The following is a 14,283-nucleotide window of genomic DNA, read 5'->3' as shown; positions in this document are numbered from 1 at the left end:
CCCCAGTGTGGGGCTTGCAGGAGGCACCCGATCAATGATTCTCTCTCATCATTGATGTTTCTATCTCTCCCTCTCCCTTCCTCTCTGAAATCAATATAATATATATTTATAAAAAAAGAAAGAAAATGACACCAGATTGGGGCCCTTCATGTCTCTGACACTGCTGATCCTCATAACAACCCTCAGAGGTGAGGTTTCACAATTTTGCCCAACAGGTGAAGAGGTAGAGGAGAAGAGACTGGCTCAAAATAGAAGTTCAATAAATGTGTCCCCAGGTCTTAGATTACAACCTGGGAATTGTCTCCAACATGCTCTTCTACCCAAAGCATAGAGATGGAATAAACAGCATAAGACAAAGAGGTACAGTCTGGGGGACAAGAGGCAGTGAGGAGGCAGAAAGGACTCTGAAGGTTTGATGGAGCGGGATGGAGAGCAGGAGCTCTGCTCACAGAGACAAGGAATCAGAGAGAGGAAGTGATAGGGAGAAGCAGCAGCACACACCCAGGCCTGGAGGGCAGTGCTGGTTGCCTCTGTGGGTGAGTTGACAGTTTTGTAACATCCCCCGGGCCTCCTGTTCCTCTTGGGTTCAGCAACCTTGGCACAGCCCCATTGGCTCCTGCAGGCAGCCAAGGTGGAGAGAGGAGGAACCCTCCATTCTCCCCTCTCTCCCCCTCACACACTGAACCAATCCCAGCATTCTGGCTCCCGGTTCTCCTTCCTGTGACCCAGTTCTCCCCACAGACAAGCTCAGGTGAAGACCCAGTGTTACAGAGTAGGAAATTTTTAGGCCTGCTTAATTATCTCGCCACCTCAGCAGCTTACAGCCTGTGCAAAGTTTCTAGGAACTGAACTTCCACACCTGAGTTATGGCCCCCAAAGAACACACAGATCAACACTCCTGGGCAACCAGCCCATAAAGAATAGACAGATCAAAATTAAGAAGAGTCCTGACCTTTAAGTTACCCAGAAACGAATAACAGGAGGAGGATGAATAGCTTGGCTAAAACTACGCAATTAGCTTTTGTAACTTGGCTTTGCTTGCTAGGGGAACCTGAACACGGATGTAGTGGTCCCCTTTAAATATTGGACTCTGCAGATGGTCGGGGCCGCTTCTCTCTTGGGCTTCCCGAGTGGAGGAGCGGACACTGGCCAGTCAATAAAGGCTCTCTAAATTTCAATCAGTCTGGAGTTCTGGTCACTCTGTCACTCGAGCTCCACAACATCAGGACAGCTCGTTGGTGTGACCAAATCAGCCTCCTTCTGGCCTCCTCCAGACGCTCACTGTTGGCTCAGGTATTTCCTTCTCATGGCCCCAAATATAGCTGTCACCGACCATCCCCTGCACAAAGCCTGTCCACAGGTCCCCACTGACTCCAGCCACATCCAGGGATCTCCACCCGGCAGTCCATGCTACTGACTATCAGGCTGGGTTACACTCTACAGTCCCGGTGAGGCCAACGCCTCCTCCAACCAAACTCATCCCGTGAACCTCCTGCCCTCCCCCAACACACAACCTGGGTTAGGACCACATCATGACCCCTCATAGGGCCCCCTGAGCCCATCTGAACAGAGCTCCCTCCTCTCCAAACCTCCTAGACCAAAAAAGAAAACACTTATTTCCAAAATGTATTCCCTACGTTTCAGAAATAAAGCAACAGGCTTTGCAATAATCAATGTGTGAATCAAAACAGAAGTGAATTTTTTAGATTAAATGATAATGTAACTATTACACATCAAACCTATGAAATGAAAAACCGTGTGTGCTTGTGTGTGTGTGTGAGCATATGTGTGAGTGTGTGTGTATGTGTGTGTGTGAGTGCGTGTATGAATGTGCATGTGTGTGTGAGTGTGTGAGTGTGTGTGTGTTCATGGGCAGCTATACCCATCTGTCTGGGGGAAGCAGAGGTGAGAGCTGAGGTGGGAGGGTCACATCTGGATGATCATGATCAGCCTTGAGTTCAGAAGGAAGAGTGTGGATTCACCCTGAAGACAGTGAGGACCATGGAAGGGTTTAAGCATAAACAGCTTCTGAAAGGGAGTGGCAAAGGCAGATGTGGAGGGTGAACTGGAGAAGGGAGTGAGGGTGTGGAGCTCAGAGCTCAGGAAGGTGGTGGACATGACTGCTCCCTTGGGGTGTGTGAAGGTGACCTCCCTCCCTGCCTTGTTGACTGGGGGCACCAAGGGGCCCTCAGGACAGAGAGCCCAGGGGTGGGGGAGGGAGGAGCCTGGGGGCTGTGCAAGATGCATCTCCTCCCACAGGTAGCTCAATGCCTCCTCTTGGCCCTGGGATGCAGGTCCTACATCTCACACAGGTTCCACCTGACGTTCTGTCTCTGTGAGCAGCGGGAACTGTCCATGTCCTGGGGGCCAATCATCGGAGTCATTTCTGCCCCTTCAGAGCACCTTTGATGCCGGGTGTCACTCTCCTCTTCCAACTGTGGAGACTCATCAGGATTCAGACAAGAACAACATTCATGGGATTCCTGTTCCAAGGCATAGCAACACACACAGACACACATTAAATATCAGTTGTGGCGCTACCACATCCTGAATGGTTGAAGGACACTTGAGCAGGCTACTTCCTCCCTTGACTTCTCAGCAATACCAACACCTGCCCCACAAAGATGGTGAGAATTTTTCTTGTCTGAGATATGGAGGAAACGAAACCAGCCATTCAATGCAGATGGAGATGTTGCTGTTTTGAGAAATTGAAAAGTAGAGATGCCTCGTCCAAAGGAGCAGAAGGAAGACTCCAGGTCAGACCCCTCGTGTGGAGGCACCTGGACCGTTCAGTGGGGAGGTCATGGTCATTTCATTGCATGGCGCTGGGCCAGTGGGTGAGTCTCTAGGACACGGTGAACATCTTACCTGCCTCACAGCATTTGCAATAAGCAATGCCAAGACATGAAAAGTCAATCAATTCCTATTTCTTTTCACCAAACTATCTTATTAACCTGTGAGAGAGAATTTTTTCTTCAAGAGGACACAAGAACACGAACTTAGGGGGATGGTTGCAGGTTTGCTCCTCAACCCTCATGTGTGATGCAACCAATTGATGTCTCTTGGACATCGATGTTTCTCTCTCTCTCCTCTCTGTCTCTCTCCATTTCACTCTCTTTACAAATCAATGGAAGAAAAATATCCTGGGGTGGGGATTAAAAAAAATTTTCTTTTAAAAGTGCTGACCTTTTAAATCATTGAAAAAATAAATGTACATCCAACCACAGGGTGGTACCAATACTTATACTGAATAATGAAAATTAAAAAGGCAGGAAACATAAAGCGTTGGCAGGAATGTGAACCTCCCAGGACCCTGGAATCAGGGAAAGTCATGGAAATGCTAAGGCCACTGGGAATCTGCTCAGAAGATCTATACTGATAAAAGGGTAATATGCTAATTAAACTGGACGCCCCTCCAGACAAAGTCATGTTGGCAGGAGCTGAAGCAAAGGTGGTTAGGGGCGACCAGGCTAGCAGGGGAGGGTGGTTAGGGGTGACCAGGCAGGCAGGGAAGGGCAGTTAGGGGTGATTAGGCTGGCTATGGAGAGTTGCTTAGGGTTGATCAGGCAAGCAGTTAGGTGAGCAGTTAGGAGCCATCAGTCCTGAATTGTGAGAGGGATGTCCGAATGCTGGTTTAGGTGGGATCTGGCCTAAAGTGGCAGGTGGACATGCCTGGAAAGGTCCCAGATTGGAGATGGTGTAGGCCGGGCTAGGGACCCCTTCTCCCCCCATGAATAAATTTCATGCACTGGGCCTCCAGTTCTTTCATAAATGAGCTCCCTCAAGAGCCATGGTCGGGTGTCCCATTGGGCTGTTCAGAGACAGACTCCCAGGGGCTGAGTCAGGACCAGATCCTGGGTCCCGCCCTCTCTGAGCAGGAGTCAGCCCAGCAGACACATGAGACCCTGAGGCTCAGGTGAGACCTCAGACACTGCTGACCAGCCTCCTGAAACCTAGACGCCCCGTGAGCCTCATCCTGGGGAGATGCAGAACCAGGCTCAGGGCGGGGCCCTCCCTGGATTCACAGCTGTGTAAACCCAGAAGGAGGCAGCAGCTCCTGACTCACCACATCCTGTGCGTCTCTGTCCTTCAGGCCCAGGTCTCCTCCATCTACAGAGCAGGAGCCCTGAGAGCAGATGCCATGACGTCCATCCTCTCTGCTCTTCTCTGCCTTGGTCAGTTGTGGTCACAGGGAGGGGGAGTAGGAGGGGTGGCTGCCCATCCTACTCCCCCAGGCTCAGGCAGCTCCAGTGGATGGGGCCCTGATGGGAAGGGAATCAGCTGAGACGTCCGGGTGCAAATCTCTCACAGAGACTCTCTTCCAGGGCTGAGTCTGGACCAGAGGACCCGTGTGCAGGCAGGTGAGTCCTCCCCAGGCTCCATGTCCCTCCTCTTACTTCACTCCTGGGGCTCAGGAGGGAGCACAGAGGTGCTGGGATGAGAGGGTCTTGGGCTGAGCTGGGATGGGGGTGGGAAGGTCTTTGTAAAGCAGCCTCTGGTTTCCTTTTAGGGACCCTCCCGAAACCGACCATCTGGGCTGAGCCAGGCCCTGTGATCAAATCAGGGAGCCCTGTGACCATCTGGTGCCGGGGAACCCTGGAGGCCCAGGAGTACCGGCTGTATGCAGGTGGCAGGTACTTGGACAGACAGAAGTCCCTGGAGCCTAGAGACAGGGCCAAGTTCCTCATTACAGGAAAGTATGCAGACAGATATACCTGTAACTACCTCAGCCCCACTGGCTGGTCAGAGCCCAGTGACCCCCTGGAGCTGGTGGTGACAGGTGAGAGGACACTTAGGGGTCCCAGCTTCAGGCTCTGCCCTCAGGAAGGGGGTCTGCTGTCAGGGTATCTCCCCTCATACAGCCCAGCCCTGGGGGACATGAGGGAGGTGTGAGCCTCATTTACCATGCTGCCTCCTCTGCTCCTAGGAGCCCACAGCAAACCCAGCCTCTCAGCCCTGCCCAGCAATGTCGTGACCTCAGGAGGGAATAGGACCCTCCAGTGTGGCTCAGTGGATAAATTTGACAGGTTCCTTCTGACTAAGGAAGAAGATCACAGGCTCTCCTGGGCCCAGTGGACTCACAGCGACAGCCCAGTGGGCGGTCCCAGGCCCAGTTCCATGTGGGCCCTGTAGCACCCAGCCACAGGTGGACGTTCAGATGCTATGGCTATTTTGAGAAGCAACCCCAGGAGTGGTCTGACCCTAGTGACCCCCTGGATCTAACGGTCTCAGGTGAGGGGCCCCTGACCTCATCCTCTCTGAGCACAGGCAGCTCAGGGTCCCGCCCCCAGGAGACATCTGAGGTTGGATGAGAGTGAGGGGTCTGAGTGTTGGTCACCCAGCAGAGATCTGCCCTCAGAGACCCTTTCACTTTTGCTGAATCCTCTCCATGAACTGGGTTGGGAAGTGGTTAAGTGGGCAGGGGGAGTGTCTTCGGGAGTCACAGAGCAGATGTAGGAGAAGCGACAGAGTGATTTGGAGACTCCAGAGTGAGCTCCAGCCTCACCCCTCTCTATTCTCATTTCCAGGACCCTCTGGAGGCCCCAGCCCTCCACCCACAGGGCCCACCTCCACAGCTGGTGAGTCCCGGGGAGCTCTGCTCAGAGGGAGCACAGCCCACCCAGCAAGTCCTGAGAGTCTGTCAGGGGTTCAAGTGACCCAGATCCTCAAGGACCGGCTTGTGTCCCAGGGAGGCTGGGAGTCCCAGGGTCTGAGGCAGGTGATGGGTGAGGTTATCATGGCAGAGGGGTATGTGGGGGCGCAGACTGGGGAGGGGGAGCTGGGCTCAAGTGGGAGAAGGCAGTTCCCACCACTCACCTGTCATCCTCATCCCCAGGAGGCTCTAAGTCAGGTCCCCAGAGGGGTAGGTGGGAGTCCTTGGGGAAATGGTGGGTTTCTCCATGGGGACAGGGGCTGAACCATGAGGGTTAAGGAGTTCAGGCCCCTTTGGATTCGTTGACTTGGATACACCTTTGCCCTGTCTGGGCTTCAGTGTCTCTAAGTGAAAGGAGAGAATCCTTGTCCAGAACTTAGATTTCCAGTCAGTTCTGGCCCTGACCTCCTGGGTGAGGGGCCTCACAGGGAAGCCCCCAGGATGTGATGTTACGGGGCCTGTCCCCTCTGTCTCAGTGACGGTGACACTGTACAGGGAGGGACATGCAGGACAAGGGTCCGGGCACCCAGTCCTCCCCCTCAGCTCAGGCTCAGCTCAGAGGAGGGAACAGGGTGGGTCAGCCCTGGCTCAGCTCCTGGCTCTGTTGCTCCTGCTGTGGGGCTGGGCGGTCCCTTCTCTCCTCTGAGTGTCGGGTTCCTGTCTGCTCATCCCTGGTCCCATCCTGCTTACAGGCTGTTGGGAGATGAGGTGACTTAGGGCCTCACAGAGCTCAGGAAGGCAGAGCCCCCAGCCCAGCCCGACCTTCCCAAGGGGGCATCAGGGCCTGCTGGGTGGGGATGGCTGAGGGAGAGACCCAGAGTCCAGTCCTCACCCTGCCCCTCCCTGTCCCTGCTGTGCTGGGGGCGGGTAATGAGGAAGGACCCTCAGCTCCAGATGAGACATGGACAGGACCCTGCAGAGGAGGAGCCCTGAGCACGAAGCTGGTGTCCCCCTGGGAGGCAGCGTGAGGACAGCACAGGGAACCCACAGTCTTGTGTTCCAGTCCCAGCCCTGCCCCGCCCAGGCTCAATGACCTGGGGCACGTGATTAACCTCTCTGAGCCTCAGTGAAGTGGGTGGTGGGGTCAGCATCCCTGGTGCATGAGGTGAGAGGAGATGAGTGACAGACCCCAGCAGGAGACTCACACACAGTAGGTGCTCATAAAATGGCATCACTGGCTCATTCATGACGTCATGAGGGGGAGATAGGCTGCCAGGTCTTTCAGGTCTGATTCCTTTCCTGGAGTCATCCCCAAACTCTCCATCTGGGCTGACCCAGGCCCCATTGTCACCAAGGGGAGCCCCGTGACCATCTGGTGTCAGGGGTCTCTGCAGGCTAGTGTCTACGTTCTGTATGAAGAGAGGGGCTCTGACCCCTTGGATATGAGGATCCCACAGGACTCCAACAATAAGGCCGGTTTCCTCACATAAGCTTGGACCTCACCCCACGCAGGACTGTACCAGTGTGCATATTACACCACTGGTGACAGGCTGCTGGTGTGACAACCCCGTGAAAGGCAGGGCCAGCATGCTAGTGACCACCACCTGTGTGTCTGTCTGTCCATCCTGCTGGCCCCACAGTCTCCTCCATCTCCTCAGCTGAGGCCACAGGGAGAAGACGCCCTGACCCCCAACCTCAAGGCTCTGCTCTGCCTCAGTGAGATGGGAGGAGGGGTAGGGGGGCCCTGGCCTGTCCGGACCCTAGGACACAGGAGGCTCATGGGGAGGAGGGATCTGCTCAGGGTTCAGGGCAAATCTCTCACAGGGACTCTCTTCCAGGGCTGAGTGTGGGCCTTAGGATCCCAGTACAGGCAGGTGAGTCTGTCCCCAGGTGTCCCAGGTCCCACTCTTCCCTGGGGACATGGGCCACCCCACAGGCAATAGGGGAAGTGGTGCAGATCTGTCTGACTGATGGGGGGCATCTGGGACTGAGAGCTGGGGACCAGGGATGGGAATGTCCTGTGACTCAGCCTCTGATTCTTTCCAGGGACCCTCCCCAAGCCCATCATCTGGGCTGAGCCAGGCCCTGTGATCCTCAGGGGGAGCCCCATGACCATATGCTGTCAGGGAACACGAAAGGCTAAGGAGTACCTAATTTATAAAGAGGGAAGCCCAGCACCATGGAAAAGAGAGAAGCCACTGGAGCCTGGGGACAAGGCCAAGTTCTCCATCCCACACATGACAGAGCGTGATGCAGGGATATATCACTGTTACTATCTCAGCCCCACTGGCTGGTCAGAGCGCAGTGACTTCCTGGAGGTGGTGGTGACAGGTGAGAGGACACTCAGGGGTCCCAGCCTCAGGTCCTGCCCTCAGGAAGGGGGTCTGCCCTCACGGTGTCTCCCTCTCACAGCCCAGCCCTGGGGGACATGAGGGAGATGTGAGCCCCATTTAACATGCTGCCTCCTCCTCTCCTAGGATCCTACAGCAAACCCAGCCTCTCAGCCCTGCCCAGCCCTGTCGTGACTTCAGGAGGGAACATGACCCTCCAGTGTGGCTCATGGCAGGGATTTGACAGGTTCATTCTGACTAAGGAAGGAGATCACAGGCTCTCCTGGACCCTGGACTCAGAGCCACAGCCCAGTGGGCAGTTCCAGGCCCTGTTCCCTGTGGGCCCTGTGACCCCCAGCCACAGGTGGACGTTCAGATGCTATGGCTGCTACAGGAACAGCTCCCAGGTGTGCTCACACCCCAGCGATGCCCTAGAGCTCCTGGTCTCAGGTGAGGCCCCCCCTCACCATGTCTTTCTGCTTGTCAGCTCAGGGTCCAGTCCTCAGAACAATCATGGGATGAAAGCGGAATGAGGTGGCTGTAGAGATGGTCACTTAGAAAGTATTTGTCCCTTAGACACAGCCTTACTCCTGTTCACCCCTCTCTCCCCTCTGTTGCCAGAATGTGTCTCAGGTGGACTGTGGGAGGGTCTTAGTGTGGGAACCCCAGGCAGATGCAGAAGTCCAAGTGAAGTGGGAACTCCAGGGTCAGCCCAGGCCTCCCACCTCTCCTGTTCTCCTTCCCAGGACCCTCTGGGACCCCAGCTCTGCACACATAGTGTCTTCTTTGCTCAGATGGAGACAGACCACCCCAGGATGTCTGAGTCTCTCAGAAGATCTAATGACCCCCCATAGACCTAAGGACAGGCTTGTGACCCAGGGGGACTGGGAGTCAGAGAGAGATCTCAGGGGAAGCACAGGCCTCCAGGGTCTCTGAGGATTCACCTCTCCCCTCCTCACATGGAGTCAGGCCTTAGAGAGGGAAGTGAGGCAGGTGGCAGGTGGGGAGGTCATGGCTGAAGGAGATGTTGGGGCTCAGGCTGGGGGAGGAGGAGTCAGGCTCAAGTGGGGAGAAGGCAGACCCTGCCCCTCGACTTTCATCTTGATCCCAGAAAGCTCTGAGCAATGGTCCCTCCTTCCCCTCCCCCAACCCAGGGAGTTGGGCCCACAGAGGGGAATTGGGATTCTCTGTGGGGAGGTGGTGGGTGCCTCCCTGTAGGGAGCAAGGGCTGAGTCATGAGACTGTTCTGGAACCTCTGAAGTCTCTCACTTGGACACACCCTTCCCCTGTCTGGGCCTCAGTGTCTCCAACTGTAAAAGGAGAGAATCCTTGTCCAGAGCTTAGAATTCATGTCAGTTTTGGCCCTGTCCTCCTGGGAGAAGGGCCTCACAGGGAAACCCCCAGGACGTGAAGTTATGGGGCCTGTCCCCTCTGTCTCAGTGATGGTGACACTGTACAGGGAGGGACAGGCAGGACAAGGATCCGGGAACCCAGTCCTACCCCTCAGATCAGGCTCAGCTCAGAGGAGGGAACAGGGTGGATCAGCCCTGGTTCATCTCCTGGCTCTGCTGCTCCTGCTGTGGGGCTGGGCGGTCCCATCTCTTCTCTGAGTGTCGGGTTCCTGTCTGCTCATCCCTGGTCCCATCCTGCTCACAGGCTGCTGGGAGATGAGGTGACATAAGGGCCTCACAGAGCTCAGGAAGGCAGAGCCCCAGCCCAGCCCAACCTGACCTTCCCAATGGGCTTCAGGGCCTGCAGGGTGGAGATGGACCCGGGAGAGACTCAGAGTCCAGGGCACACCCTTCCCCTCCTTTCCCTGCTGTTCTGGGGGCGGGTACTGAAGAAGGACCCTCAGCTCCAGATGATACGTGGACAGGCCCCTGCAGAGGTGGAGCCCTGACCAAGAAGCTGGTGTCTCCCTGGGGGGCAGCATGAGGACAGCACAGGGAACTCACAGTTCTGGGGTCTAGTCCCAGCCCTGCCCCGTCCAGGCTGGGCAACCTGGGGCAGGTGATTAACCTCTCCTAGCCTCAGTGAAGTGGAGGTCAGCATCCCTGGTGCATGAGGTGAGAGGAGATGAGTGACAGACCCCAGCAGGAGCCTCACACACAGTAGCTGCTCATTAAATGGGATCACTGGCTCATTCATGATGTCATGAGGGGGAGACAGGCTGTCAGGTCTTTCAGGTCTGATTTCTTTCCTGGAATCATCCCCAAACTCTCCATCTAGGCTGACTCAGGCCCCATCATCACCAAGGGGAGCCCCGTGACCATCTGGTGTCAGGGGTCTCTGCAGGCTAGTGCCTACGTTCTATATGAAGAGAGGGGCTCTGAGCCCTGGCAAACAAGCACCCCGCAGGACTCCAGCAACAAGGCCAGTTTCCTCAACAAGAGGGCAGAGAGGAGCTGGGAGGGGTCACAGACAGAGTCTCTGGAGAAGGACAAGGTCCCTCAGCTCAGGGTCAAGGGCGTGAGGGGAGGGGTGGCTCTCTACACATCACAACCTTCCTCTCCCCAGGAATGTACAGGAAACCCTCCCTCTCAGCCCAGCCGGGACCCTCAGTGGCCTGGGGAGCGACCGTGACCCTTCAGTGTGGCTCTGAGATCTGGTTTGACACCTTCCACCTGCACAGGGAGGGGTCACTGGACCCTCCCCAGCACTTTCATCTGCAGGACACATCTGCACCCTCTCAGGCCAACTTCACCCTCAATTCTGTGACCTCAGGCCACCAGGGGACCTACAGGTGCTATGGCTCACACAGCACCTCCCCCTACCTGCTGTCACAGCCCAGTGACCCCCTGGAGCTGCTGGTCTCAGGTGAGGAGCCCTGACCCTGTCCTTTCTGTGCTCAGTCAGCTCAGGGCCCTGTTCCTAGGAGTGTGGGTGACAGTAATAAACAAGGAGGTGGAGGAGGTTCTACAGAGCAGAGTCCAGCCCATGAGAGAGCAGAGACAGACGGGACCTCCCTCTCCTGGACCCCACTTCTGAACCTCAGCAGAGTTGAAGGGTAGGGAGGGCGAGTGAGATGTGAGTGAAATGAGCAGGCATGTGATTAGACTGAGCAGAGAACACAGACCCCCCCACCACTCACCTCCTGACGTCTTCATCTCAGAATCTGGGTCCCTGTAGTCCCAGCCCCCACTGGGCACTCTCCAATAGGGAAGCATCTGCCTGTGGGCACCACACTGCAGGGCCCCCTGTGCTCACCTGGAGGCCTCCAGGCCCTCAGTGCTCACCTGAGAACAAGGAGGGACCCTGCAGGGCTCATGGGGACCTGGGGCCTCCGCCCAGACTCTGTGCATTCACCTCTGCTCAGTGTCTCTGTGCACACGGGGCTTTTTTTTAGAGAACTTTCAGGCAATATTCCAGTCTATAAGCTCACGATTTAACTTACATTATATGGAGTCCAGATAGAAATAGAAATATCCTATTCCTCTTTTCAATGGGAGCAGGTTAAATCCAGACATTTTTTAATGAAGAATAACTTCTTGTTTATATAAAGTCTTCTTTTCACATACATTTTCAAATGAGCTTTATGCATGAACCTTAGAAGCATGTGACAGCTATTTGTAAAACTGTGTAAATGCACAGCCCACTTAGAGAATTGCCCCTCTAACATTGTAATTTGTGAGTAAGCGGTGTGATTCCTGTACATTTTCTAAATGGTAGTAAGTGCACATAGGAAAGCTCTTGGTTTGGGCATATTTATCTCACGACCTGTTAGCCTCCTAAAGACTCTCTCCCTGTGGACTGTTTTTCAGTTGATCCCTCCAACATGCTGATAAAATTATAATCCCCACCAGGCCAAGGAAATGTCACTTCTTTATTCCCAATGGCATACCTATTTTTCTCACTCCACACCTAATGCAATGAAATGAGGAATTAAAATTTTCCAGAGTTTCCCCTCTGGAAATCAGCTTAACTCACATAGTAAGTTATGTCAAGGCAAACCCATTAAGAATTCTACATTTTATATCAAAGGCACTATTGGCCTCTTTTTTCCAATCTGTTCTTCTGCTGCATTAGGGCTCACTAAGAATGCTTTTTTCCCTGCCACATACACATACCCCCTTATTATCTTTTCTCTGACTTATAACCACATGACACACATTACAAAGGCTTCTTGGCATCACCCACTTGGATATTAACCCAACTGAGTAACACTGATCATTGATGTGCATTTCTGAATTGTGGGAGCTGGGATTAGAATTATTGCATGGATCACTGTAATGAGGAGAGGCCCATAATTTATGTTTATATCTTGGGTTTTATATGAAAACTAGAGGCCGGGTGCACGAAATTCGTGCAGGGGGGTGGGGTGGGAGGGGTCCTTCAGCCTGGCCTGCACCCTCTCACAATCCGGGACCCCTTGGGGGATGTCCAACTGCCAGTTTAGGCCCAACATCCCTCTCGCAATCAGGGACCACTGGCTCCTAACTCCTCACCTGACTGCCTGCCTGATGCCCCTAACTGCCTCTGCCTCAGCCCTGCTGCCACAGCTTTGTCTAGAACAGCGGTTCTCAACCAGTGGGTCACGACCCCTTTGGGGGTTGAACAACCCTTTCACAGGGGTCACCTAAGACCATCTTGCATATCAGATATTTACATTACAATTCATAACAGTAGCAAAATTACAGTTATGAAGTAGCAACGAAAATAATTTGATGGTTGGGGTCACAACATGAGGAACTGTATTTAAAGGGTCAGAAGGTTGAGAACCACTGGTCTAGAAGGACATCCGAAAGGTTGTCCAGCTGTCAAGTCTAATTAGCATATTATGATTTTATTATTATAGACTAGAGGCCCCGTTCATGGATTTGGGCACAGAGGGGGTGCAGAAGGAAGGGGGATCCCTCAGTCTGGCCTGTGCCCTCTCACAATCCGGGACCCCGCAGGGGATATAGCAGTGTGCCAAGTGGCAAGTGGCCAGGGAGGAGGCTGAGCGTGTGTCGGGTGCCACACCATGTTCATCCTAGCTGCTGCACCTGCCACAGCTGCTCAATAGCCCTGCCGCAGAGTCGGAGAGGCTCCAGACACCGCAGCTGACATCAGCAGCCTTGAGCCCGGCTTCTGACTGAGCAGCGCTCCCCCTGTGGAAGCGCATAGACCACCAGGGGGCAGCTCCTGCCTTGAGCATTAGCCCCCTGGTGGTCAGTGCACACCATAACGACTGGTCGACCAGTTGTTCTTGTCAATCGGTTGTATCAGTTGCTGAGGCTTTTATATATATAGATGGTGTAGCAGATTGACATAATTTCCTACTTTTGCTGCTCAGTAAATATTGAAATGAGGGGGATTTTCTTTGTGACTTAAATTTGAAAAAGAACTGAGGACTTCCTTGGTTTTGAACTTTGTTGTCATTTGAAATAAAATGATCACATGATCAGCATCCACATACCCATATTTTTCATCTGGAAAATATATCTACAACTGTAGGTATTTGTTATTGTAAAATAAGGTGAGTTAATAAAAGAATCGATAGATGAACAACTTCAAGTGAAGATGAACATAGCAGACCCATGAGAGGAGGAGCCTGTGTGAGGTGGAGTGAAGGAGACCCAGCCCAGACTTTCACCCCTTCATGCTCCTAAGATTCAGGAGCCCCTGACACCAACCCCTCCTCCATGGAACCTGGGTCCCCAGCTGTTGAGAAGGTGGGATCTCTCAGTTGTAGGGGAATAAGCTCATGGGGTCTTGATCCTCAGACTGAACACAGAACACACAACTCTTAGTTATTTCTGAACTGAGACCATTTCTTACTCATCCTCAGTTCTTGGGCACAGCTAACTCTTATCAAGGTGAGTCAGAGCAGGTGCAGAGTTCAGACATCAGAGGGACGCTGATGTCAAGGGGAGGTGGGAGCCCAGGTTGAACATCAAAATCCTGGAGATTTGGGTCTACCCTGACCTCTGAGACTTCTTTACCCACAATTCTTATTTTCCCATCCCTAAGACTACACAGTGGAGAATCTTATCCGGATTGTTGTGGCTGGCTTGGTCCTGGTGGTCCTTGGGGTGCTGCTATTTGAGGCTCGAAGTGACACCCGAAGGGTCCTCGATGCAGCCAGCATGTGAACACAGAGGGAACAATGCATTGGGGAGCCTTGGAGCCCATCTGAGGATCCCAGGAGGTGCTGAAGTAAAGTTGGGACCATAGTTGGGGAAACTGTCTGTTGAGAATGTCCAGGGGAGTAGACATGGTAGGTGAAGATTGGGTGCAGGAGAACGTGGGCCATGTCGTCCTCCATCCACCTGGGTGCTCTCCCTCCCTCCCTGTCCTCGTTCACTCTCCTCCACTGCCCTTCTGTTCTCACCCTGTGATGTGAGGGTCCATCCCACATGGCTGGTTTGGGTTCACATC

The 14,283-nt window shown here is 53.9% G+C and overlaps 1 protein-coding gene across 1 annotated transcript; it reads left to right on the top strand.

The window, feature by feature from the left end:
• Positions 1-4,141: 4,141 nt before the first annotated feature.
• Positions 4,142-13,997, top strand: LOC118655100 (leukocyte immunoglobulin-like receptor subfamily A member 6). The gene is given in 13 exon segments (XM_036306539.1): positions 4,142-4,175; positions 4,326-4,361; positions 4,511-4,780; positions 4,928-5,070; positions 5,073-5,232; positions 5,529-5,579; positions 6,899-7,065; positions 7,174-7,309; positions 7,432-7,467; positions 7,640-7,924; positions 8,071-8,373; positions 10,441-10,740; positions 13,876-13,997. Coding segments are annotated over 13 exon segments (2,043 nt in total).
• The last annotated feature ends 286 nt before the right edge of the window (positions 13,998-14,283 follow it).

This window comes from Myotis myotis, unplaced genomic scaffold, assembly GCF_014108235.1.
Source record: "Myotis myotis isolate mMyoMyo1 unplaced genomic scaffold, mMyoMyo1.p scaffold_m19_p_42, whole genome shotgun sequence".
NCBI lineage: Eukaryota > Metazoa > Chordata > Mammalia > Chiroptera > Vespertilionidae > Myotis > Myotis myotis.
This window is presented reverse-complemented; position numbering and strand designations above follow the sequence as displayed.